The sequence below is a fragment of the Ambystoma mexicanum genome, chromosome 11 (assembly GCF_040938575.1).
Source record: "Ambystoma mexicanum isolate Mex_15411 chromosome 11, UKY_AmexF1_1, whole genome shotgun sequence".
In the NCBI taxonomy this organism is placed as follows: domain Eukaryota; kingdom Metazoa; phylum Chordata; class Amphibia; order Caudata; family Ambystomatidae; genus Ambystoma; species Ambystoma mexicanum.
This window is the reverse complement of record NC_090934.1, coordinates 410,897,395-410,923,274: the sequence shown is the minus strand read 5'-3', so window position 1 is coordinate 410,923,274 and position 25,880 is coordinate 410,897,395. Positions and strand designations below refer to the sequence as shown.

At 46.6% G+C, this 25,880-nt stretch overlaps 1 protein-coding gene across 9 annotated transcripts in view; it reads left to right on the top strand.

Annotated features, from left to right (window-relative positions):
• ATG13 (autophagy related 13) overlaps positions 1 to 24,914 on the top strand; it is a 1,946,514-nt gene extending 1,921,600 nt beyond the window's left edge. For all 9 annotated transcript variants that reach the window (XM_069623214.1, XM_069623211.1, XM_069623215.1 and 6 more), the window contains one exon: positions 23,504 to 24,914. In XM_069623214.1, the coding sequence (XP_069479315.1) occupies positions 23,504 to 23,581 (78 nt within the window). In that variant the 3' untranslated portion in view covers positions 23,582 to 24,914. The remainder of the gene's footprint in view (positions 1 to 23,503) is intronic.
• The last annotated feature ends 966 nt before the right edge of the window (positions 24,915 to 25,880 follow it).

The following is a 25,880-nucleotide window of genomic DNA, read 5'->3' as shown; positions in this document are numbered from 1 at the left end:
ATAGGCCGTGACTGAGGCGGATGACCTTCGGATCGTGCCTCCCTTGCGAAAGAATTCCAGGATCCTTTCCCTGTCGTAGTAATTTAGTATTTTAGCTATGATGGGTCTCGGGGCTGCTCCCGGGGGGGGGCCTCCTAGCCAAGGCTCTATGCGCTCTCTTCACTGCAAATCCCTGGGTAAGAGTTCCCCCTTCTATTTCTTGCAGCAGCATTGATTCAATGTACTCCATGGGGTTCGATCCCTCTCCCCCCTCCGGGAGCCCCATGACACATATGTTGTTTCTGCGTGCCCGTCCTCCAGCCTTTTCGTCCCTGCTCTCCAGGTTGCCCACCTGTTGGCGTAGTGTGTGGATATCTGAGGCGTGCGTGGCGCAGGCCACTGTGTTGGCCTCCACTTCTTTTTCTAACTCTCCTGTGCGGTCAATGATTGCTCTTACATCTTGTCTCAGGAGGTTTAGGTCTATTTGCACTGCGTCAATTTTAGCATCCAGCGCCACTTTCAGTGTGGCCATGGCCGCTTCCAATTTCGTTTCCCATGCCACTTTTCAGGTCTGCGATGGCTTCCAGGATTTGCCGGTCTCCTTGCGCTGGGGATGCATCCAGCTGGGCGCATCTGTCTTTGCTTCTAGCTCCTTCCGTTGATTGTGGGGGTTTTGTAAAGTCCTCCATCGTGGATTGCTTCCCCTTTGTTTTATTCAACTTAGTTGCCATGTCTTCGGCAATTCCAGGTCGGCGGTGGAAAGGACAAGACAAGACAATGCCATCGGACGGAGTCAAGTTCGACTGACCCTTTCTGCTTTGGAAGGCCCAACGGACCTAGGCCCATACAGTAGGGAGAGTGGCGGGCGGTCATTGACAATGCATTTTCCCACGTTTTCCCTTTATCAACCGGCTGCCCTTCCCAGACATGGATAAGACACCCTTTAAATTCTGCCCCACTTGCAATAGAAAGTTTCTGTGGATCGACAAACACAGTGTGTGCAAACGGTGTCTGCACCGCGACCACGACGAAGGGTACGGTCGAGCTTGCAAGCTCTTTTGACCTAAGACCCTTGTAGATCGCAGAACTAAACGCTGGGTCCATCACGCCATGCAGGTCGAGGCCGCCATGGACGTGGAGGGAGCCTCCAGTGACGGCAGTGTCGCTGTCTTTTCGGATGGCGAGGACGAAGGGGAACATCTAAGTTCCCAAGTGCAAGCCCCCGATCCTAGTAGAGAGGCCGGTGGTTGACTTACTAATCAAAGCAGATGAGCACTTCGGTATTAAAACACAGGAGACTCAGCAAGACAAAGATTTTGTCGAAGACATCCTGGGAGACAAAAAAGCTGCCACCCAGTCTATACCCATCTTAAAGTCTGTCCAGAGAAGAAACCAAGCTTCACTGGAAACACCAAATCTGACTAGGGCAGTAAACCTGCGGATAGAAAAACTTTTCCGCCTGGCCCCATCTGATCCTTTATATATTAGGGGAAAGCTTAAGCCGAATTCGCTGGTTGTCACAACTACGCGAAAGAGGGCAGGTACACCACTAGCCTCTTCAGAAGCTCCCCCAGAAAAGGAGAGCAAGAAGCTTAATACCATGGGCAGGTAAGTTTCAACCTCGGCAGCGTTCCAAACTAGGATCGCCAACAGTTCCACCCTGTTGGCCAGCTATGACTGCCATAAATGGGACGAAATTACAGCTCTCGTCGACTCTGCTCCAGAACCTTTGAAGTTTAGATTTGCCCTAATAGCAGCAGAAGGCAAAGTCACTGCCAGCAGCTTACTTAAGAAAAACCTTGACGCTGCAGATAACGCGGGCAGTATTATTGTGGAAGGAACCATTCTCAAGCGCCATGCTTGGCTTCACCAATCGGGCTTCAAGCTTGAGACCCAGGCAACGTTGCTCAACATGCCTGTGGAACCAACAGTACTATTCGGCAAAGCGGTGGAGGACGCTCTGAAATCAGCCAAAGAGGAATCCCTAGGTCAACTGACTAACAAACAACCTGGCCAAAGGGGCTGGAACAATGTTCGCTGTTTTCGCAGCCAAAGTTCCCAAAGAGGGTCTTAATACAGACAAAATCAAGATTCTTAATGGAACAACAACCAGGGTCGGGCGTCCCAGGGTTATCCAAGAGGCCAGTGCAGATCCCACGGCTGGGGGAGATCCTCCACTTCACGAGGTGGAGGAACGCCTCCCAAACAATGACTGCCCATTACAGGTCCCTTCCCATGCCTCCCCAGTAGGGGGTTCGGATTTCAAACTTCACCCACGCATGGGAGGGAATAACCACGGACAAGTACCTGGAGGTTATTGCATGGAGCTCCTTGAAAAACCATTGAACCACCCCCCACGCCTAAGGAAGACATCAAAGGGAAAACAACTCATCCTGATAGAGGAAGTCAACGTGCTGCTCCTCAAAGACGCCATCGAGATTGTGCCGTCCAACGAGGTAAACAACAGTATTTATTCATCATACTTCCGTGTGCCAAAAAAAAATCTAACCATGCACCCAGTATTAGACTTACGCTCTGCAATCACTTATGTAAAGCCACAAAGGTTCCGCATGACAACGCTACAAGAAGTAATTCCCGTGCTAAAATGGGGGGGGGGATTACATAGCAACATTGGATATGGAGGATGCCTATTTTCATATTTCAATGCTCCCAACGCACAGAAAACTCTTGCGGTTCAAGGTAGCAAACCAGCACTACCAATTCAAGGTGCTACCCTTCAGGATAGCTTCGGCTCCAAGGGTATTCACCAAGGTACTGGCGGTGTGAAACCCAATCTAGTACATCCTGTTCAGAGAGGGTTGTGCAGAACAACTGCAAATCACATTGCCTGCCAATAGCGGAAGTTTCTTTGTGCCTACATTGTCAAAACCAGTGTGGAGGCGGGATAGTGCATCCGCTTTGGTATGGTCGCTAGAAGGTTGGTACGAGATGTGAAAAAACGAATGCCATTGAGCTTGGCGTGCAGTAAGACACTTCATTGTCTTGATGGCTTGTAGATTACGGTGATCTGAATAAACAAACACCGGATGCTTTGCCCCAAGGAGAGGATGTCGCCATGTAAGGAACGCATCTTTTATAGCCAATAATTCTTTCTCGGTTACTGTGTATTTCCTTTCGTAGGGAGCCAGTTTACGAGAGGAAAATGCCACAGGATGTTCCACCCCAGTTTTTTTACATTCCTGTGAAAGGATGGCACCAATGGCCAAACTAGAAGCATCTGCTTCTACTATGTATGGTATATACGGATCAGGATGTTGTAGGACGGGGGCCATGGTAAATGCCTCTTTAAACAGATCAAATGCCGCCTGCGCCCCTTGCGTCCAGTGAAACGATTTCTTTGGGCTTGCTAATGCTGTAAGAAGTGCTACCACCTTAGAAAAAGAGTGAATAAACCTCCTATAAAAGTTTGCAAACCCAAGAAACGATTATAGGTATTTGATGGAGTCAGGCACAGGCCAATCGAGTATGGCTTTAACCTTAGAACGGATCATTCTCACTCCATGACTGGTAATGTCATAACCCAAAAACTCTACGTCTTGAGTGTGAAAGACACATTTCTCTGCTTCACAAAAAGATGATTCTCTCTCAACCTTTGAAGGATCTTGGATACATGTTTAATATGCTCCTCAACGGATGCTGAATAAATCACTATGTCGTCTAGGTAGATAACCACGAATTGATCAATGTAATCTCTAAAGATGTCATTCATAAAATACTGGAAGGTCGCGGGGGCGTTGCACAACCCGAAAGGCATGACGAGGTACTTGAAAAGACCATACCGGCTTCCACTCGTCACCTTCCCTAATGCATACAAGATTGTACGCCCCCCGTAATTCCAGTTTAGTGAAAATGACAGAAGTGCCCAACTGATCCAATAGGACATTTATTAAGGGCAGAGGATACTGATTTTTAACAGTTATAGTATTGAGTGCCCTGTAATCCATGCAGGGCCTCAAGTCTCCTTCTTTTTTGGGACCGAAAAATAAAGGAGAAGCCGCCGGGGATTGTGAAGGACGTATGAAGCCGATCTTAAGGGCCTTGTCAATATACTCCTTCAGAACTGCATCCTCCTGTTGAATGAGCGAATACACACGGTTGGTGTTTTAGCACCAGCAACCAGTTCGATTGGACAATCATATTGTCTATGTGGTGGTAATAGTTCCACCTTGCCCTTGTCAAATACATCTGCATAACCAATATATTCCTTAGGCACAAACGCTTTGGTTGGAACAAGTGCACCTATTTTTGGAACCCCATCAAGGAAAGCCAGGACAGGTGTGTGGTGGACCACTTCTGGTTCCAGAAAACATTTCTCATTACAATAATCAGAGGGGTATTGGATATGACCTGTGACCCAATCTATGACTTGATTGTGTAACTTAAGCCAAGAAAGACCCAGAATGAACAGGTATTGGGGTGCAGAAATCACATCAAAAACCATATTCCCAATGTGACCATCAGGTTGAGACACCTTAACGGGTATTGTGTTTTCCATTACCAACCCGGAAGATAAGGCTGAACCATCAACAATATTGACCGATTCGGGAACCGGTTTGGTTACCATGGGAATAGCTGATTGTTTGGCAAAGGTAACATCAATGTAGCTATTAATCTACCATTGCCTTGGTTTGAACGGCGATGCCGTTGAAACTCAAAAATACAGCTTCTGCTATGGAAGAGGTCAAATTCAAGGTGGAGTCCAGTTTGGCACTCGACAGAGGGACCCCCACTATTGCCGAGCTTTGGCAGAACCACATTACATGCATAGGTTATTTTTGCGATGGTTTTCTCGCTCAGCGGCGGACCAACGACTGCAAATAGCTCCTATTTGCATTGGTTCTGTTTGGTTGGAGGCGGTCTGGGGAACCTCAGTATGACCAGGTGCTGACAAGAAGGGTTGCTTTTCGCCCTTTCTAGCGGATCTCCGTGCATCAATTTGAAGGAAAAGGTCCAGTAGTTCTGTGAACACTGCAGAACCTACGGGAACTGTTTACAAGGCGTCTTTCAATTCCTAAGACAAATCTTTATAGAAAACTTCGGTCTTCTTGTCTTCCAGCCATTGAGTTTCTGCCATCAGCTGGTTGAATCGAGCGAGATAAGCCAACAAGGGCTGGTTGCCTTGTTGTAGATTCAACAGTTCCAAATCCGTTGCCTGGGTTGCATATCGAACACATTACTCATTGCTGACAGCAGCTCATTACAAGCATACAATAATGGACTGTTGGACTCCAATAATGGGTTCCCCCACGCTGCAGCAGTGCCCCCTAGATGTGACAGTACAAATGCTGCCTTTGTAGTCAAGTCCGGAAAGGAACTGGGCCTGCATAGGAAGTGGAAGCAACACTGATTCACAAAAGTGCGATAAGTTTTGGGGTCTCCTGTGAACCTCTCTGGCGGAGCCAAAGGAAACTGAGTTGGCATCACCACCTGAACTGATTCTCTTTGAGGTGCTGCAAGACCCGAACTAGAGGCAACGGGGTCTGGGTTCACCACCCCTTGAGGGGATGAATGCATGGCGTCTTGCAGCACATCCATGCGATGGCGCAATGTATCCTGGGCCGTAATCATTTCCTGTCTCAAATCTGCCATTAGCTGAGTGAGGACAGTCAAGGGGTTGGTGCCCTCCATTCTATGGCTTCTGATTCTGTTATAAACCAGAACGTACCACTAGTACACCAATCAAAGGATACAGGCTGGTATTCAAAAAAGGATACACTTGGAGTCGTCCCTGATGTTACGGAGTGACCTGAGGTAGCACGACGTCCGTCAGTGTTAGACCTTCCAACTAATGTGACTCTCTGGCTTGTTAAAGTCGACAGAGAGCAATCAGTAGAAAGGGCGTGTAAGGAACAATAACCATCAGACTGTTGATAGAAATAAAGAATTACATTAGAAACTGGACCCACAACCAAGTGAGCAGCTATGCGCCTTTCTAAAGTACACTAACCTGTTGATCAGGACAGTCACAGGTAGAATCCAAAATGCCAGCAGGAAGTCCAAGGAACCGACAACAAGGAAGGAAGTTAGTAGAGGGAACTAACCGAATGGAATGAGGGCGACACTAGAGTCGGGTTGGTGCCCACAGGATACTGTCCATTAAGTCCAGTGCATGAGTCCTGAATGGAAAACAAAAGATGTAGTGGAAAATGGTGATGATTGTTCCAGGTAAATGATGACTAATGATGCTCTTGTAAGGACTACCTAATTGGGATCTGTGAGTTAAAGGATGTTTGGGTATAGACTGAACGCTGAGAGTAAGCAGATTGAAAGAAGTCCCTAGGTAAACAGAGTAGTGGGACCGCTGTAGTTGAAGGGAAAGTGGGACTCCCATTATCAGGAATGGACTAGCGGGAGAATGGAGCGGGATTGATAGCGGGAATACCACTATCGGGGAATTGGAGTAGCGGATTGCCACTATGAAGAAACAAAAGCAAGGTTGCCGACTGAGAAAACAGCCGGTCACTCCGAGCGGAACTGGAGCGGATTAGTTGTTAGGAGGAATCGATGTGGAACGCGGTATCAGGCTGGAGCCGTGAAGGAAATCACTGCAAAACTCCGAAGCTCTGGAACGCCAGGTATAGAGATACGATCAGAAGCATTGTTTGCATTGATACGCCGTGTTTTATACCTGTCACGTGACCACTCGCATTACTACACGTGACCATGAACACCGCAGGTGGTGATCACGTCACCGGAACATATCATGTGATGAAACCTGCGAGTGTATCAAATGAAAGCAATTCAGAATCCTTTCCAATGCGCACGTAGAATGAAAATAACGTTACCATGCGAGTAAGGATGTGATGATTTCTAACGAAAGCGTTTCCCCGGCAGCTTCCCAAACAGTCTCCACTCTGTATAGAACGGCCTGGCAGTTCTAAGGGCCGTGTGGGCATTTAACATCAGCTGTTTGGGAGTTCTCTGTGTGGAAGTAGATGTGCCGGGTTTGACTGGGCTGACAGGCATGACATTTATTCAGAGTGTTGAGAATGAGCAAGCTTGTATGGTGTTAAAAAATGCAGACATATGTACATGTTTTAAGAGATTCTATTAGAAATTGTATACAGAAGAAGTATTTCCTTCACAGGTTGAATTGGAGGATTACTTCTCAAATTTAGATATTCCTAAACTAACAGAGGAAAAGGCGTATCTGGAAGCAGAAGTTGAGGCAAACGAGATCCTGCTGGCAATTGAACAATTTAGGATAAGAAAATCTGCAGGAATGGATGGCCTGCCAGTGGAATTTTATAGGAGATTCAAGACTTTTTAGCGCCTTTTTTCTGTAAATTATTTAATCTCTTTATACAGGAAGGGGAAATATTCCAATTGATGAGTGAAGCAGTGATCACTTTGATACCAAAAGGGGGAAGAGATCTGTTAGGGAGAATTCTCTGTTAAGGCTAATTTCCCAAACCTAGTGAGTCCCCCAGCAGCTTTGCTGGATTTTTGGGGTTTATTTTTTTCCCCCGCGCAAGAGTGAGACTCTTTTACTCCCACTTTTAGACATGATTTGAGGTGTTCCTTTGACTTTGTATGTGTTTTATGGGCTATGGGGTCTTTTACTCCATAGGGCTTCATGTGCTTTTTGTATGTTTGTTACACAACACCTTTCGTGCAGTAACACAGGGGTGTCATAGTGACCCCCAAACATAGACTCCGTACCCTGGGACTGACTACTGTCTCCCAGGGCATATAAAGTCACCATTGGTTTCACTAGTCCTAAATTGTGAACAGAACCAGTACAAACCATCATATTGTGGACGTACTGGTAGAGGCAATTCGATTGCCCCTGGGTCTGTTGTTCGAGGGGGCACTGTCCAGTCCCCCCTGATCGAGTTTTGGCTGGTGGCAGGGGATACTACTTTTTACATTCGACCGCGAATATATTCCTATGGGATTTTCCCATTGTTCGAGGCTACCACTTTTTACAATAGCCTCAAACATACCGCCAATCTATTAAATTAATATTAATTCACCGGTTGGGTTTTTTTTGCCAGAACTCTGTGCCAAAATGGCGTCTGTGTTCGCTTTTGTAACTCTAACCCAAGTCGAGCCCTTTGTTCCACTTTTTGGCGGGCTTCTGCACAGAAGTTCTCCAAAGTGGTGCCACTCTGTCTGGGTCTACAGGATGTGTGGGAGGGGGGTTTAGGCACCCTGGACTGAGTTGCCTCGGCAACTCAAGTTGCACTCTTGTGTGATTGGCCCAGTGGTGAGCCGCCCGGCTCACCACTTAGCATGTTTAAGTGACAGCTAGGACTGATGAATGGGGGTTTTCTGCATAAAAACAGGGCTTTTGGGACTGGAACTTCAGAAGCCGCCACATGACCAAAGAAACTGAAGAGGGAGAAGCTGAGCCGACCTGCAACAAAGACACCACCGGTGGAGCCCTGCTGAACCGCCTCACCAATTCCCGACGACAGAGAAGATCTTCATCCCGGAAAGTCTTCTTCCTTTGAACTGGTGGGGATAACCAGTTCTCCCTCTTTTCGCATTCCTGGATCGTCTCGTGGTCGAATTGCCCGTGCTAAGCACCCCGGCGGTGCTTGGCATGGGCTTCACCACTACACTCTTCACCACTACCGCGAATAAAAGGGTAGTACCTTTTAACCGAGAAACTCTGTGGCTGGTTTCTTCCCTGGCAGTGCAACAACCTCCAGCTTTCCTCCACGTCGAGATCTTCTCTTCCCCTGGACGAAGCACCAACATGCACCCGCTGCCAGGAACAACCTCCCCCGCTGGAGCTTTCTCACCATTTCAGGTACTGTGTTCCGTCTGGTCTCCCTTGCAACAGACTGTTCAAGGTGTCCCGAAAATCCTTGACTCTCTAACCTGGGACCTGTTAACTAACTTTTTCTGAACTTATCCAACTCCTTTTTGAACTATCTGCAAAGACTCTTAAAGTAAAATTCAACTGTGTGATCTTGGACACATTCCGCCTTGCTCTCCCCAAGACTGGGCCTGGCCTATGAACTTTCTTGCTCTACAGTATACTCTGCCTTTCTTGCCTTGCTGTGGTTCTTTTAAAAGTGTTGGTATTGTGTGCTTTTCTAATTCTGCCTTTTCCCTCCCTTTTTAACTGACTTATTGGAGTGCCTTCTTAGGTTAAGCGCTCACCTCTGTCTGCAAATAAGTGGTGTTTTTAACTAAGACTTGTTCAATAAGTAATCAGGGATGTATATATATTGATAGTGACTGTGTTTTGAACTTGCTTGCCATATTAGTGTTCGTGTATTTTTACAAGTGTGTTTTTAAATGAATAATTATATACTTTTATACCAAAGCTCTGGTCAGTGTTTGCTTGTGCTACTGTATGTTGGCACCTAATGTGTATACTCTGTATACTGTCTAACTCTTCTTGAGAGAAATCTGGCTGCTCAGCCACAGCTACCAGGTAAATCTGGGTGGTACAGACTGCTACCAATTGGGTTTACTGCCAACACCTGTAGTCCTAAGCCTTTTGCAGTGGTCCCTAAGGGAACTGCACAGGTTTCTGCCTAACAAGATCGTACAAATTGTAGCTATTACAGACCCATTTCATTATTGAATGTGGATGTGAAAATATTTGCTAAGATTATGGCAAATAGGTTAGAAACATGTATTGGGAAATTGATTCATGAGTCACAGGTAGGATTTACGAGAAACAGATTTGGGTATGACAATATAAGAACTATAATTGACATAATAATCTCATATCAAAATTAACCCACGAACACAACATTGGTCTTCATGGATGCGGAAAAGGCATTCGACAGAGTAAGTTGGAGGTATTTGAGATTTACAATGGAGAGAATGGGATTTGGAAATAGATTTCTAGGGGTAATTAATTGCCTTCAAATGGTGCGAAAGCACATATTTGGGTGAACAATGTATTATCTGATGCTTTTGAACTAACACGGGGAACAAGCCAGGGCTGTCCCCTGTCGCCTTTTTGTTCAATATTGCTTTAGAACCATTGATAGCCTGCATACGTAGAGAACAGGAAATTAGGGCTTTGAGATTTGGGCATAAGGAAGTAAAAGTTCTTTCTTATGCAGACAATCTGGTGATAGTTCGTTCTAATCCAGAGAGGGGAAGTGTAGTTTTGAAGAAGATTTTTGAAACAGTGGGCAAACTCTCGGGGTATAAGATTAATTGGGATAAGACGGAAGTGTTTCCACTTTCTACGACTTGCATAAAAGATTCTTTTTTAGATTGGAACTGTAAGTGGACTGAGTTTCATGTGAAATACTTAGGAGTTTATTTGATTAGGGATATAAAGAGGATAGTATAATTTAATGTGAAAAGAATAGTAGACACATTGGAGAGAGACATTAGGAAATGGGAGCGATTGTCCGTGGGGATCTGGGCAAAAATGTATGCTATTAAGTCATTCTTTTACCTCTAGGGTTTCCAAAAACAATGCTAGCTGCAATAGATCGACTTTTTTGACATTTTTATGGGGTGAGAAGTAGAGACCAAAGATCCCAAAGTTCATTCTATTGCATAGTACTAAAGAGGTGGGTTTTGGATATCCGGATCTGGAGAAGTATTATAAAGGGTTCATATTGAAGAAAGCAGCATGTTATATGTCAATATAGAATGAGCAGGAGCCATCTTGGATGACAATTGAAAGGGGTAGGCTATCAAGATTCAAGTTGAGCGCTGTGTATTCAACAGGAAAACTGCCTGGGGGGGTTAACAAATTGTTGACCGTCGTTTTGACCAAAGATATACTTGTTTGGTAGTTGAAAATGTTTAATGGAAATCTGTATCTAAATTACAAGGCCTCCATTTGGCTTAATACTGGTCTACAGATACATTGGAGGAGTTGGATTTCGAAAGGGGTCTTAAGCATAGGGGCTATGATACGAGATGGTCAGATAATAAAGTTTGAAGAGTTGCAAGGGACATTTCATCTAGCGAATAGAGAGAGAAATAGGTGTGTAGCACTAAATACACTTTTAAGTGAGAGACTAACGATGTTAGCAAAACCGTTGGAGGAAGAACCGGGAGGTTGCAGAATTTTTTAATACTCACAATGTATGGTATGTACATACACAAATCTCATGCCAGCGAATTATGTAGTTACTGACTCTTGAAAGAAGCTGTTGGAAAAGTGGAAGGTGGAAATGGGGTGTGAGATTAAGGAAAAAGAATGGGAAGGTATGTGGTGTGCAGGATTTAGGAGTAAATTGGATCTTAGGTTAAGGCTTATCCATCAGAAACTATTAGGACATTTGTATTAGACACCAGTGCACATGTGTAAATTGGGTCTTAGTGACAGTGATTTGTGTTGGGGATTTGGTAAAGAGAAAGAAACACTAATCCATATGCTGTGGTACTGCTCCCGCGTGCTGGAATTTATTTTGGAGGGAAATGTTGGCTAGATTAGATACAATATTGTCAATAATTTTCCCCAGGATGACTCTTCAAGTGTTACTATTGTCAATGAAGGGGCGATGCAAAGTTGCTCAACGATGTGAGCAGTAGGTTGCTAAGGTGCTTGTGATTGCAACAAAGCAGGTGTTGAAGGGATGGAAGACAAGGAAAAAGCCACAAGTGATGAACTGGGTAACTGATGTGTTGATGTTGTCCAGGTTTGAGAGGGTAATGTTTCAAAGACAGGATAGGGAAGAGAATTATTTGGCCCTTTGGACACCATTTAATGAATTATATGGTGAGTACGTTGGTGTTTTAATAGAGGAGATTCAGGGATGATGAATTAGGATCTCTCTTTTTGTCCTGTTTTGTTTCATTAGTTTGTGGTTTTTTTTAATAAATCTTTTGGTTGATCGTGTGTTTCCTGTTCATTTTGTTTAGTTTGTCTACTCAGTTCTTGTTTTAGTGTTGTTCTATGTTGGTGTTCCCTATACGAAGAAAAAGTATTACTGAGGCAAATGTATATATGAAAAAGGAGGTCATTTTGATTGGAGTCATGTAGATGACATGTTTAAGTTGTTTGTCTTGAAATAGTTACCTATGTAGTAATATACAATAGGAACCATGTCTTGTTTGAAGAATTTGTAACTGTATTGTTGATGCTTCTTACTCTGAAGTTAATAAAAAGATTTAGCAACAAAAATAAGAGTTGTCATCTTTGATTGAACATTGCATCCACAAGGATCTTCATAGTTCCGGTACTTGGTAAACTGGGAAACCAAGTTGGATAAAGAGACTGAAAATCTAAGACTGTGTGAATCTGACAGGGGCCAGGAGAAGATCTACACCTCTTGGCAGTGTGAACATTCTAACCAGGGGAAGGGTGTCCATTCCCCTGGTATTGTTTGAGAGAGGCAATTAGAAAGCCAAGAGAGGCGAGGCAACCTGTTGCCTTTGTTGACACTTTGACCAGGGGAACTGAGTCATTAACCCTCGTGGTGTTCGGATGCGTGGAGAGGCCAGTAGAGGCAGGCATCCTCATAGCTTTGTGAACTTTGTGAAAACCTGGGAAAGGCCAGGAGAAGGGAGACATCCCCCTGGCATAGAGAACATGGTTGCACCTTGAGAGAGCCTGAGAAAGGCCAGGGGAAGGACATCGTTACGGCTGCTGCTGCTGGTAGAACTTTAAACTTTGCTCTGGTTTCATTGAGAACCTTTGATCTTGCGACATTGAGTGAACTTGAAACTGTTGTAACTTTGAGAAGAGCTGGGACCTGGAGATGGGAGCCGTTCTCCCAGGAGAAGTTCTCCTATACAATTGAGCCTTGTCCAGAGGAACAGAGTCATGCTTTTGGAGCTAGAAGTCCCCTTTTTTGCCTTTTTTTCTTATTAGTTATAAGTGTGAGAGTTAGAAATAGCAATTTTGACCAAGGACGGTGGACTACTTTGATTTCGACTGACATCCTGACCGAGTCCTTAGTATTTGATTTTGAGGCAGGGAAACCCCTCTTAGTTATAGGGCGAGATAGGGGTTTCATTGCTTTTCTTTGAAATAAGTTTCCATCAACCATAATGCCACCACTGTGTCAGCGTACTGCTTCTGCAGCCTTACAGCGTGCAGGTGGAGAAAGTTTGAGTGGTGTAGGGAATGCTGGATAGACCCATGGGGCGCTCCTTGGACTGGAGATCTGATCTCATGCTCCATACATGACATCCCAATAATCAATCCAGTAAAAGCCATGGCCTCACCAGCCTTAACAAGAAATAAACGGGACATAACTGTCAGCAACATCCTGCCCCTTCATCTAACCTATCACCAGCACCACTAACCTCCCAACTGACCCTACCTCGCTTGTTGACCTATACAGCTCCACCATCAACCAAGCCATTGACTCTATAGCACCACTAAAACTCTGCAAAGAGAAACCTAGAGCCCATCTGAACTCCTGGTTCACTCACAGCCTCACAGCCCTACACAACGAAAAAAGACATGCGGAAGCTCAATGGAGAAACAATCCGTCTGAACAAAACAAAAATAACCTAACCACACTTGCAGACAGATATAAAAAGGAAATCATCCAAACAAAAAAAGTTACCTTCAATCAAAGAATTAAAAAAGCGAACTCTAGCTCTAGGGAACTTTTCTCTATCCTAAGAGAATTAGAATCCCCCGTCACCCCTATTGACACGTGTATCAAAAATCAATTGTGGTGCACTCATATACAAAATGCCCTCTGCAATAAAATAACTATGCTTCAAGAGAAAATCACAGCAAAAAAAAACCTGCTCCATAAGAATGTGCTAGAAGCACAAGAAAAAATACTCCAGGAAGCCGCCAAGAACCAAATTAAACCGAATAATCAGTTTAAGTTCAAACCTATCACTATAATAGATGCTGAAAAAATTATCTCATCACTTAAACCATCTAGATGCCTAGGGGTTTCATACCCAGCACCTATAATTAAAGAAGCAGCTAGGGGCCAAGCCCCCTTCATTACTAAACTTATTAATTCCTCATTCAAAACCTGCTCAGTATCGACGAATTTTAAAGAGGCATGGGTTCTACCTCTTCTAAAAAAGGCTAATCTAGACCCAAGCATACCTACAAACTATAGGCCAATAACAACTGTTCTGTTTCTCCTAAAGATCTTAGATAAGGCTGCTTACCTCCAGATCCAATCCTATCTGGAGGCTAACAACTTACTAAGCACCCGTCAATCGGGCTTTAGACCGAGACATGGGACAGAAACTGCCCTCATTGACCTAAAGAACCAAATAGACGAACGGAAAGACAAAGGTGAAGCTTCCATTCTCCTCTTATTGGACCTATCGGCTGCATTTGACCTGGTGGACCACAAAGTCTTGTGCATCACCTCAGATTTGCTGCCCACTTCTCGAAGGAGGCCACTACTTGGATTAAATCATTCCTAGATAACCGCTCCATGAGAGTGTTCTCTCCCACCTCTGCAGCTGACCCAGTACCCATCACATGTGGAGTGCCTCATGGCTCCTGTGTCTCCCCAACCATGTACAACATATTTACTAGGCCCTTGTTCGATATACTGTATATGTTTGGTGTCTCATATACCAACTATGCTGACGACACCCAGATTCTTATCCCTATCCAAGGAGATTATAACATAGACACTGCATTGATCAATAAAATCTACTTGATCATACAAACCTGGTTGGCCACACACGCATTTGCCTCAATGACGACAAGACCAAGCTCTTACTCATTGGGTCAACCAACAGACTAAACAAACTCTCCCTTCAGTACAACTCTTTTACTATTGATGGACTTAATATCAAAGTCTCTAAGGAGGCAAAAACCTTCAACGTTGAACCGTAATAAGCAAGTAAACGCGACAGCCTCTGCTACCAGCTACACGTGTAAACTGAGCTACGCTTGCAAACCGTTCCTTTCCACTGAAAGCTATATCTCAGTACCAGTAAATACAACATCAACAAATTACAAACACTTCAAAATAACGCCCTAAGAATTGCCCTAGGTATCCCGAAAACCAACACATTTCTCACATGAGACGCTCCACTAACTGGCTCTCTATAATAGATAGAATAAAGTTCAAATCCTTAAACCTTACCTTCAAATGTCTTGCCAACATGGCTCCACAATACCTAGCGGAGAGATTCACTAGCACACGTCAGAACGCCCTATAAGAATGGCGCAAACCAACAGCCTCAGGATCCCCAAATTTAAATTAAAAAATAACTGCAGGAACTAGCTTCCCAGTCACGGCAGCCCAACTATGGAACTCAATGCCTGATTCCATTAGAGCTATACTATCCTTTCAAACTTTCAAGAATGAAGTAAAAACATGGCAGCGCTCCTCTGACTGTTGAGTATGACCTATTTACGCCAATGACTTCTCTATCCCCATAGATACAACTACTGCTGTAAATAACTTGTATATTGTTGGAAGATGTAAATGCATATGGAACTCCTTCCATAATATCTGTGACCATTAACCGTACGATGCATAACGATGATTTATTGGTCCCTGTAGATACAACTACTGCTGTAAATATACTGTTAAATGCCAATAATATATCTGTAAATTGATTCTATATATTATGCTTGTAACCATTAACTGTACTGCGCCCAGATACCTCTGGGTTGGGAGCGCCATATGAATGAATAAATAATACAATACAATACCCCATTGCTTGTCCCACCACCGCAGTAATGGAGTTCCCTTCTGTCACTGGCCTCAGCAGGCCTTCTGATAGGCACAGTGAAAGGCTACTTGGTGGCTTTGTCTGTGTTCAAGAGGTCACCGGATCAGGGATTCTTCTTCACGGTCCCAGTAATGCCCAATTTCTGAAATGCCTTGAAAATAGGTTCCTGCCTACTCTGTTTCTGGTTGCGGACTGCGACCTCAATTTAGTTATAACCTTTTTGATGGCGGCTCCATTTGAGCCGATGCATTCGTGTTCTATCAGATGACTTACCCTGCAAACAGCTTTCCTGGTGGCAGTCACGTCAGCGAGGCTAAAAGGGTGAGAATTTAAGGAGATGACTTTTTGGTGTTCGGCACGTTTTGTGCCTTTTGCATTGGGTAATGTCAGGTGGTCGCTTTCAGTATGCTGCATGTTCATCACCAAAAAACAGTTTCCTGTTTTTTGATTGTCTTTAAGCCAAATCCTATGGATTCTTCCCTCACTTTTGCTGAGCTTGAGGGTGGGTGTGTGTTAGGGAACTGAGGTACGGGTGCACAGTGATGTAACATACATGCAGCCAGCATCTTGTGCGCAGTCGAGCAGTGGCATATCCGAGTCAAGATGAGTCAACAGTCGATGTCGAGGCATACTGCGCCCCCCCTGTCAAAATGTTTCCGAGTTGCTCACACTGGAAGGAAATGTATCAGATGAGGAATCAGGGGGAGAAGAATCCATAGGAAGAACAATACTGGTAAGTCATTTCTGCTTTCGCCACAGGAGCATGGCTCTCAAGGCCATTAACGCTTCTGGTGCCCTAGTGAAATATTTGTACATCATATGGGCAGTATCTGTCTAGTAGGAACTGAGGTGGCATCCCATCTATCCGGAAGTGAAATTCGGGATGGATTTAAGGACAGAGTCTTAGATGGAAAAGAGGCAGCATGCTGGGCCCTCTGGGAAGGCCTGGATTCTGGAGTATTGCTTGGATATGCCCTTTGATAGCAAACATTTATTCCGTCCCCAACGCGGATCATACTTTAGCAAAATTTCAGGCATCCGTTTCTGGGATTGGCTGTAAAACAGCCTTCCACACAAACCCAGGTGTCAATTTAGAAAGCACAGTCTTTTCACCAGGACATACCCAGCCCTAGGAAAGAGCACAGAAGGTATGCTAGACCAGGTAGAATGGGAGGTAGTAAGGGAGCGCAAGCAGCTACGGCTACTGTCCCCGCTGGATCTCTATCTGCATCAAAATTACTGTGAGGAATTCTCAAATGCGCTACACTGTAGGGGAAGGCTGGCCCAATGCTCCTGAGAATGATTTTTCATTACTTCAAATTCTTGGATACGGCAAGTGGTAATGCAGGGGCGACGGCCTTCCCTTCCTATGCTCCTGCTGCATTGCCATCCTCGCTAACCTTCTTACCAACCAGATTCATCATTTCTGCAGGCGATTCACTCCTTGCTGTAGATAAGGTTTTGTGGGTTGGACATGCATGGGAGCAGAGTGCGGACCGGGTGTTTGTGTATGAGGGTTGGAATGGGAAGGAGTGAGTGAAGTTTTATGCACATGTTCTGGCTTACCGGAGATGCGGGGAGCAGGGGTCCCGTCCCTTTTACAGACCCAAACAGGACCAAACAGGAATTGATTTTCATGTAGTTGTGAAACAAATGAATTCTTTTGAAATCTGGCTCCATTTAAAACGTGCTAAAAGCAGGCTGTTTCCATAGGAATCCAAAGTAAATACCATGTGCAAAGCGACACTTGCAGGCAGCATTTACAAAATGAAGCATAAAACAAAAATTTAAAGACAATTTCGCCTGGTTTTACTCTTTACTTTTGCAGTCATCTTTGCAAACATTTTAAATTTCATGCAGAAAGCCCATTAGCGCTTAAGTGCCAACTATGGCAGTTTCCTGCATGCGATGAGCACTTTTCAGAAAATGACCCTGTCTGTCTGTGTTGAATGTCCATATCCGATACAATGCTCACTGTGTGCAGGCGCAGCATCGTAATTTATTTGGCTAGATCTTCAGACTCCTTTTTGATAGCCACCTGTATCCGTTGTGCTTTTTGGAATGCTTGCCAATCCTCCCATGTGTGTGGAGGTAGGGTTGGCATGTGGGAATATTTACAGGTCACTCACTTGTGTGCTCGAGTCCTAAAATCTTTCTCCCTTCAGAAGATCCACATTTGGATCAAGAGAAAAGGAACCAGAGTCTAGTTTCATGGTCTAGACATGCGATTTCAGTGTTTACGTTCCAATGTGACAGTGGTATTGTTCTCCGCTGATATTCAGGTTATCTCATCACTGTAAGTGGAAAGTAACTGCAGTACTAGAAATTAGTCTCTACGGTAAGTAGCCTTAATCTTACGTTCCGTCCCCTTTCCTCCATACCGCTTTGGCGTCCCTCGCTAGGGACGTGAGATGGAACCTTTTTCACCAGACAAAACCTACTTTCCCTTTAAATTTGGCGCGTGGGGTGTGGCCCTGGGAGAATGTGCTCCCCTGACTCCACCCACCGGTGCCACACCCTAGTCCCCTTTTCTGTGTCGACGGGAATGGGCCGATTTCACCAGCGCTCCTGGTTTTGGCTTCGGCCATGTAATTCCATGCACTGTTCCCCGGATACTTTCTTCTGTCTTTTTGTCTTCTTTTATCAATCAGGTACTCGGTCCTCTGGCTCCACGCTCCTCCACGGTGCATGTCGACTTCAGCGGGCTTCAGCAGGTGTCCAGCCTGTGAGGGGCTCTTCCATAAATCAGATCCCCACGCTCTTTGCCTTCGCTGCCTTGGCCCCGACCATGGATGGGAGGGTTGCACCGCGTGCAACGCACTTTCATTGCGTGCTCTGAAGAACAGATTAGCTAGGTGGAGGAAGCTCTTCGAGAAGTTGCCTCCAGAGGACTTGAAGGACTTCGTCAGACATAAATCAAGGCCCAAGGTAGGGCCACTCTTTTCCAGCGCATCCTGCAAGGGCGACTCCTTCCCAAGGGAACGCCTGGGCGGGAGGAACCTCTCAGGTTCTCATTCCAGCACAGGTACTGAGGCTAACTCGGCTACCGGCCGCCAGGCCGAGGGGTCTGTAGATCCTTCCGGAGACAGTGCTGAGGGACCACAAGGTTCTTTTACTGGGTGTACACCTGAGGGGCTATGCCCTTGTACCGGCAACGTGGCCGATGGGTCACCTGCACGCAGCACTACCAGCGACTCTGCCGAGGGCGACACACCTACCAAGTCGCGACCTGAGTTGCAGGGTAGGTCTCATGCTCCACCGTCAAGAGTCCGGGAGGAGGCTGGGCTCAGTGAGCAAAGCACCACAATTTCGGCACGTGGCATGCAGCTCAACAAGATGGCCGCCGCGCCAGAGACAATGGCTGCTCGTCCGATACCGCCCCGAGGAACGGAGCAGGTGGGAGAATGAGTTACAAGGTGGGACGTACGTGGCCTACAGCTATCCAACGGCCTGCGAGGATAGGTTCTTTGAAAAGTTCCTCACACTCATGAGATCTCCTCAGGTGGGGGCCATCCTCAAGGATGTGATCAGGGACATGTTCCCTCCGGCCCCTCCACCTGCACCCATAGTCATTCCTCCTATGGCTCCAGAGCCGCAGGCCCCAGAGCAGCCCTGCTGCCCACGCCGGCTCCATCGATTCCGGCACCCTGCCTCCCACAGTTCAGGCGGTTCCGTACCAGCCTCTGCTGCAGCCTCCACACATCAACCCTTGGCTCCCAGCACTGCTCCACCCCCTCCGGACCAGCTGGATGCCTTGGTGGAGACGGATGAGGAAGAAGACCCTGACTCACCATAGTCAGCCAAGGCCTTCCACGAACGACTGGCAGGTCTGGGCCTTCCTCAACCCGAAGTGGAACAGCGTAGGTGGGGGTGCTTGCCGGGAACAGGGATTCCGATGCAGAAGGACATCGTCACCTTGGCCAAGACGGGGTGGCTCAAACCCCACTCGGTCCAGCCGTTCAATCAACACCTGGACGCCAAATATAGCCAAATAGAGGGGGATTCACTCTTGCTGTCGCCCCACTCTCAACCGCACTCTTCGGTGATTGCTGCAGCATCACTCTACGCAAAGCCTCCGTCGTCCACGGCCACCTCATCCTCGGTGCTGCTAGGAAAGGAGGTGAAGATATCTTGGAGGCATACGTAAAGAAGCTTTATTCCAAAGCTTCGCTGCATCTTCGTCAAGCCAACCTGGATGCCATGCTGGCAGCCATTAACCAGAGGCTTTGGCAAGAAATAGACGACTTCCCTCCAGAACATCCGGTGCAGAGCCAGTCACGTTTCAAGGCGGGACTGGCAGAGGCTAAAAAGAGGGCACAAGACATCATGGAGTCCACTGTGGCCCACATTGACACCTCTGGCCTGGCCATATGCATCGCCAAGGACATGAGAAGGACTTCCTGGCTTCGTGCTACTAAATTCAACCCAGATGTCCAGGAACGCATATTGGACCTTTCATTCGAGGGTGGCGACCTCTTTCACTCCAGCACCAATGAGGAGCTAGATAAAAAGAAAAGCTGCAAAGTCTTTATCCTTACGAAGGCAACCCCCAAGACATACATCCAATCACATCAACGCTCCGACAAGGAGCGCACGTTTGGAGTGTTTTGCTGGTTCCAAGAACAGAGGTCCAGGCAGCCTGACCGTTCGCTGATTCAATACCGGCGCAAACAACAAAAGGGGGGTGTGGGGGTAAGGGCTTTTTTCAGGCCCCCTCCTCTGCAACAGCCTCAGAGGGAAAGAAGGCATGACGCGTCCCTTCGGGTCCATTCGTCTCCTGTGGGGGGCAGGCTTGCCCTTCACACACAGTTTTGGCGCCAGAGGTTTGCTGAACCCTGGTTCCTCTCAGTAGCATGCACGGGATAGTGCTTACTGATCCCTCCCTCCCTCTCCTCCCTCCTACCCTCCACTCCCGCAGATTGGGACAGCAACTCTGCTGGCGGAAATTCGGTCGCTCGTCGAGAGCCAGGCAGTGGAGGAAGTCCCAGCATCCCAGAGTGTTTCGGGCTTCTATTTCAGATTATTGCCATACAAAAAAAGAACCAAGATGGCCTGAGAGTTGTGTTGGACCTCTCAACCTCTCCCTCCCGCTTCAAAAATTCTAGATGGTTAAGCTAGCACTCATAGCAGAGACGTTGTGCAAGGGGGACTGGATGTGCTCCCCGGATCTAAAGGACGCTTACCTACTCGTCCCGATTTGGCAGCTGCATCGCTCCTTTCTGCGATTCAGGATCATGGGCTGCCATTTCTAATACAAGGTGATACCCTTCGGCCTGAATTCGGCTCCCAAGGGTGTTTACCAGACTCATGAATGCAGTGGCGGCCCTCCTCAGGGCCCAGGGCCATCACCTCTACCCGTACCTGGACGACTGGCTTATCAGGCGAAATCTCCGGAGGCAGTGCACCACACTTCCTCTGCCCTTATGATCACACTCCACAAGCTGCGATTTTCGCACAACCTCAGGAAGTCTCAGCTGCAGCCTACGCCGAGACTGACTTTCCTGTGCCTCACTGGGACACAAGCTCCGAGTGAGTTTTCCCCTTGGAGTACAAGATCATGGCCATCAAGAGGGCCGCTATTAACTTCCTAACCCTTGAGCTGACATCGGCCTGGTGGTACCAGCATTTATTAGGTCTCATGGCAGGGGTCCTACTGGCCGTATCCCACAGGAGGCTCAAAATGTGGAGATTACAGCTGCACTTTGCAGCATCATCAAATCAGGAGCTGGGCTCCCAAGCGGAGCTTGTCGTTGTTGCTCCTTCTCTCCACTCGGACCTCACATGGTGGTCCAGGGATTGCAACCTGTGGACGGGCAAGCCCTTCCGGCAGCTGACCCCAAAGGTCACCATCACTACGGACTCTTCTCTCGAGAGCTGGAGGGCCACTCTGGACAGCCACAGTGTCCATGGATTCTGGACCCGTCAGGAGCGGGAGTCCCATATCAACTGGCTGGAACTGAAAGCCATCTAGCTAGATCTCAAAGCTTTCCTACCGCTCATTGGGGCAAGGTCGTCCTCATCCAGACCAACGACTCCACCAGCATGTACTATGTCAACAAGAAGGGGGGGGTACCAGGTTCCCTCCACTGTGCAGCCTAGCTGTCAGCATGTGGGAATGGGCACTGGAGAACATCTAGCTCACAGCGTCCACCTTCCGGGGGAGTCCAACTTGGAGGCGGACAGGCTCAGCAGAATGGGAGCGGACAATTACGAGGGACAATTGAACTGCCAGGTGCTGCTGGAGATCTTCAGCAGATGGGAGCTTTCTCCAGTGAATCTTTTTTGCCTCCTGGGACAATAAGAAGTGCCAGCAGTTCATGTCCTGGCAGGGGCAGGGCCCCGGCTCCCTGGGCGACGCATTCCAGATACAGTGGAACGGCATGACAGCATATGCCTTCCCATCCACACCCCAGGTCCACAGTGTGATCTGGAATCTTGTCAACTCAGCATCATTCTGATAGCTCTGTGGTGGCCAGCAAGACCGTGGTTCTCTGAGCTTCTCAGCCTCTCGGACAGGCCACCCTTTCACCTTCCGATGGGCCCAGCTCATCTTCTGGCACAGCAGCGGGGCAAGGTCATCCACCCCGCAGCACAGAAATTAGCCCTCGCAGCGTAGTTCCTGAGCAGGTCACGCTGAAGCACCTCAGCCTATCACAGGCTAGCCTAGAGATCATTCAGGGCACTAGGAGCAAGGCTACCAGGAGCCAGTACAAGAGTAAATGGACTAGGTGTTGTCACTGGGCGGACTCTAAGGAGATCGACCCTCTTTGCACTTTGGATGATGTGCTCTCCTCCTCTGCTCACCTTGCTCCCCTCGGGTGTGCAGGTTGACGCATGCTGCACGTATTTGGCAGCCATGGGGCCTACAGAAATGTGGAGGAGGAGGTGTTCTCCTCCAACCCGATAGTAAAGAGACATTTGACGGGCCTTTACAGACTCTACCCGCCCATCAAAAAACCACACCCCGTGTGGGACCTCAATGTAGTGTTGGGCACCTTGGCGCACAAGCTGTTCAAGCCAATGGCGACCGCGGACATCAGGCTGGTCACCATTAAAACAGCTCTGTTAGTGGGCCTCACCTCTGCTCGTAGAGTCAGCGAGATCCAGGCTCTGTGGCTTCAGAGCCCTATACTACTTTTCACAAGGATAAGGTGGTCCTGAGGACACACCCCACGTTCCTACCAAAGGTGCCCTTCGCTTTCCATCTAAACGAGAATATAGTTTTACCTACGTTTTTTGCCGACCCTAAGGACGAGACTCAGAGGGTTTTGCACTGTCTGGATGTCAGACGCGCTCTGAAATTCTATCTGAATAGGACCAAGGGCTTCCGCAAGTCAGACGCACTGTTTGTCACCTTCGGGGGGGGGGGTCAAGGCCCGGGTATCTGGCATCCAAGGCCTTTATAGCACGGTGGATGGTTTCGGCCATCAAGGAGGCCTATGAGGGACTTCACAAGTCACTTCCAGCTAACATATACTCCCATGCAGTCGGAGCCAAAGCCATGGCCTTTGCATTCCAACGGCAGGTCCAGTGGCAGTTCATCAGCAGGGCGGCCACCTGGGCCACCCCTTCAGCTTTCTGTAAGCATTACTGTTTGGATGCCGGCTCTAGTCAGACGCAGCTTTCGGACAGGCGGTTCTAAGGAATCTGTTTCCTCTCCATCGTAGGGCTACATTCAGTTGTAATCGCCCATGCAGTATGGACGAAAGGGGACTATGGACTACGAGTACGTTGTTCACTACGGTGAGTAACTATTAATTTCATTTCCGTAGACTCAAAAAAGGAATATTAGTTCCTATTGTCCCGCAGAAGAAAGTGCTAGAATTATTTACATGTTTTATACTAATGATGGTGCTTCTGTGTTGAATTGCACAAGTATTGTTTGCGTGTGACCTGCAGAACTGAATGCTACTTTGAAGATTTCATGTCTCATTTCCATTCATAGGATTCGCTGCCTGAGAAGCTAGCAATGCATGAGAAAAACATGGAGGAGTTTAATGCCTTTGTTGAGTCCTTGCAGTGAAGAGGTCACCTTCACAGAGTTGATATCGAATTGGTGGAGCATGGAAGCAACCTGACCCGTCCCTCTCGACCCTCGCTCGCAACCTGTACAGAACTCTGCCTCCTGGATGGATTCACAGTCTTCTCTTGCTGCTTTCTCAGGCATTTAACCTGGCGCGGACCCTCCGTCATGGCTTCTGCAGTCCAGTCCTCGAACGCTTGTAGCACAGAAAATTCGGTTTTAGAAAGAAACTTTACTTTTCAGGGTTCAGAGAATAGTAGTTCATGTGATTTATTTAACACTGTGCATAGGTAGACATTTCTGCTTGAGGGTGGAGTGGTTTAAGAAGTCTATTATCCTGGTCCACTTGTATACTGAGATGCAGACTACAACCCCCACAGATAGGCCTACTAAGAGCTCTGGGAACGCATGCTTGCAAAAGAGGATGGTGTGAGCGAAGGCTGGAAGAAGGGTGTTCAGTTTCAGGAGACCAGAAACAGATCATGAAAGCTGTGCACCCACGACTGAGATCAGACATGCTTGGTAGCATCCAGGTTTCTGTGCACATCTGACCTAGTTGGTAAAGCTTCCAGACTGCTTGTAGTGGGCACATCTCTATCTCGACAGACACAGCTCATTGAGGGCTTCTTATACTTGGATTCCCATTTCTGTGCTGTACCCATGCTCACCCAGGTTTTAAAGGTTGATTAAATGAGCCAAAATAGACTTAATTTAAAAAATATATATGTATTGAATGATGGTTAGCTTGCCACTCCTACACTACTTTCTAGGCAAGGTTGTAAATATATCAAACGTAAGTTCTGATTTATAGGGCTCTCTTTCCTATTGGGTATTTGTTTATTGTTCGTACGTCTGTCTCTGTTCTCAATAAATGACTATTGTAAAGCCAGAAAATATTTATCTGTAAAAAAAAAAACAAATGATAGTTTTACGTTTGGGCATATGGCACATAGTTCTACTGCTGTCATTTTAAATATTTATGCTAAAGCCTTCCCTAGAATCTGTGCTTTTCCCAAAGTGTTTTGTCACATACTATATGATGATTGCGCCTACTCAATATAAATAATCCATAGTTTGTAAGAAAGCACACTAAGTAAAGAAGGACTTGCAGATGCCAACTTTTAGTGTCTAGATCCTATGATCGTGAAGAAGTGCTGTAAACCCTACAACTCTCTGGTTTACCTAAGCCCCGTCCACCATACCTCTTCAAATGTACACATTACTGTTAAATTTGTTGCGATTGCATGATTGTGCAGGTCTTGCGTTATAAGAACGTTGTATCCAAATTGCACCTTTATGTTTAAAAAAATAAATTCAACTTTGTTTTAAACTATTTGTAATGTACTATGCAACTTTATTTGCAGTAACAGCGGCTATCACCAATTCTCATGTTCCCAGCTGCATTACCATGTTACCATGTGCTTAGTGACTGGCATTTATGATGATTAACAGTACTGCCAGCATCACATGCCTAGTAACACATAAGCATGCATGGTCTTCAGGTGTTCTGGCAGATCCGAAAGATAATTGGAGGGTTTTGGTTAGTTAGGAGGATTAGGGGAGGCACGATTGTAGTGCTTTGTGTTGTGTTTGCAGATCGGAAGTACCCTGAGCTCTGAATACATGTAGGCTTTCTAGATGTGAGGTGTACGAGGCATCGAGGGCTTTGTGTCCAGACGCACAGCCTCATGCTTGTAGTGTGGGCATGCTTGGCCAGGGGCTGAGAAAGTCAGTTGGAGTTAGAGGTGTACACATGTTGTGGTGTAAGATGTCTGGCCAGAGGGTCTTTTATTAGCCATGAGCTAGTGGCTAGTTTGTGTGTAGTGAGCAAAGTGGAGAAAAATGGAAGGTTACACCAAGAGATAGGCAGTGTTTTTGTGGTGCTTTCTATTTATTTGTCTTGCTGTCAGTTGCATTGTGGTAGGTGGTGTTTGACCTTTTGTGGTTGATCCATGATGGTTTCCTCTGTTGTGGTTTGCATATTGTGGGAGACAAGGAGTTGTTCCCAAAGCATTTTGGTGGTTTTGTTTGTATGTGTTGTCTTTTAGTCGCTCTAGTTCTCTTAAAGCTGTGTGTTATGTTCTAGTGGGATCCTCAGGAGCCAGCGTGACTTCCCCTTGGGTTGTGCATGAAAGTTGATTTGTTGAGAGGTGTTGCTTTCGCTGGTTGTTGGTTTTAGGGTAAACTTTTCTCTCCATTATGGATTGAAGAGCCAGTTTTTAGTTTTTTCCTGAATTTCAGGTGGCCCTGTAAGGTGTGAATTTCATTCTCTAGCGTTTGGCTACCATAATGGAAAAGG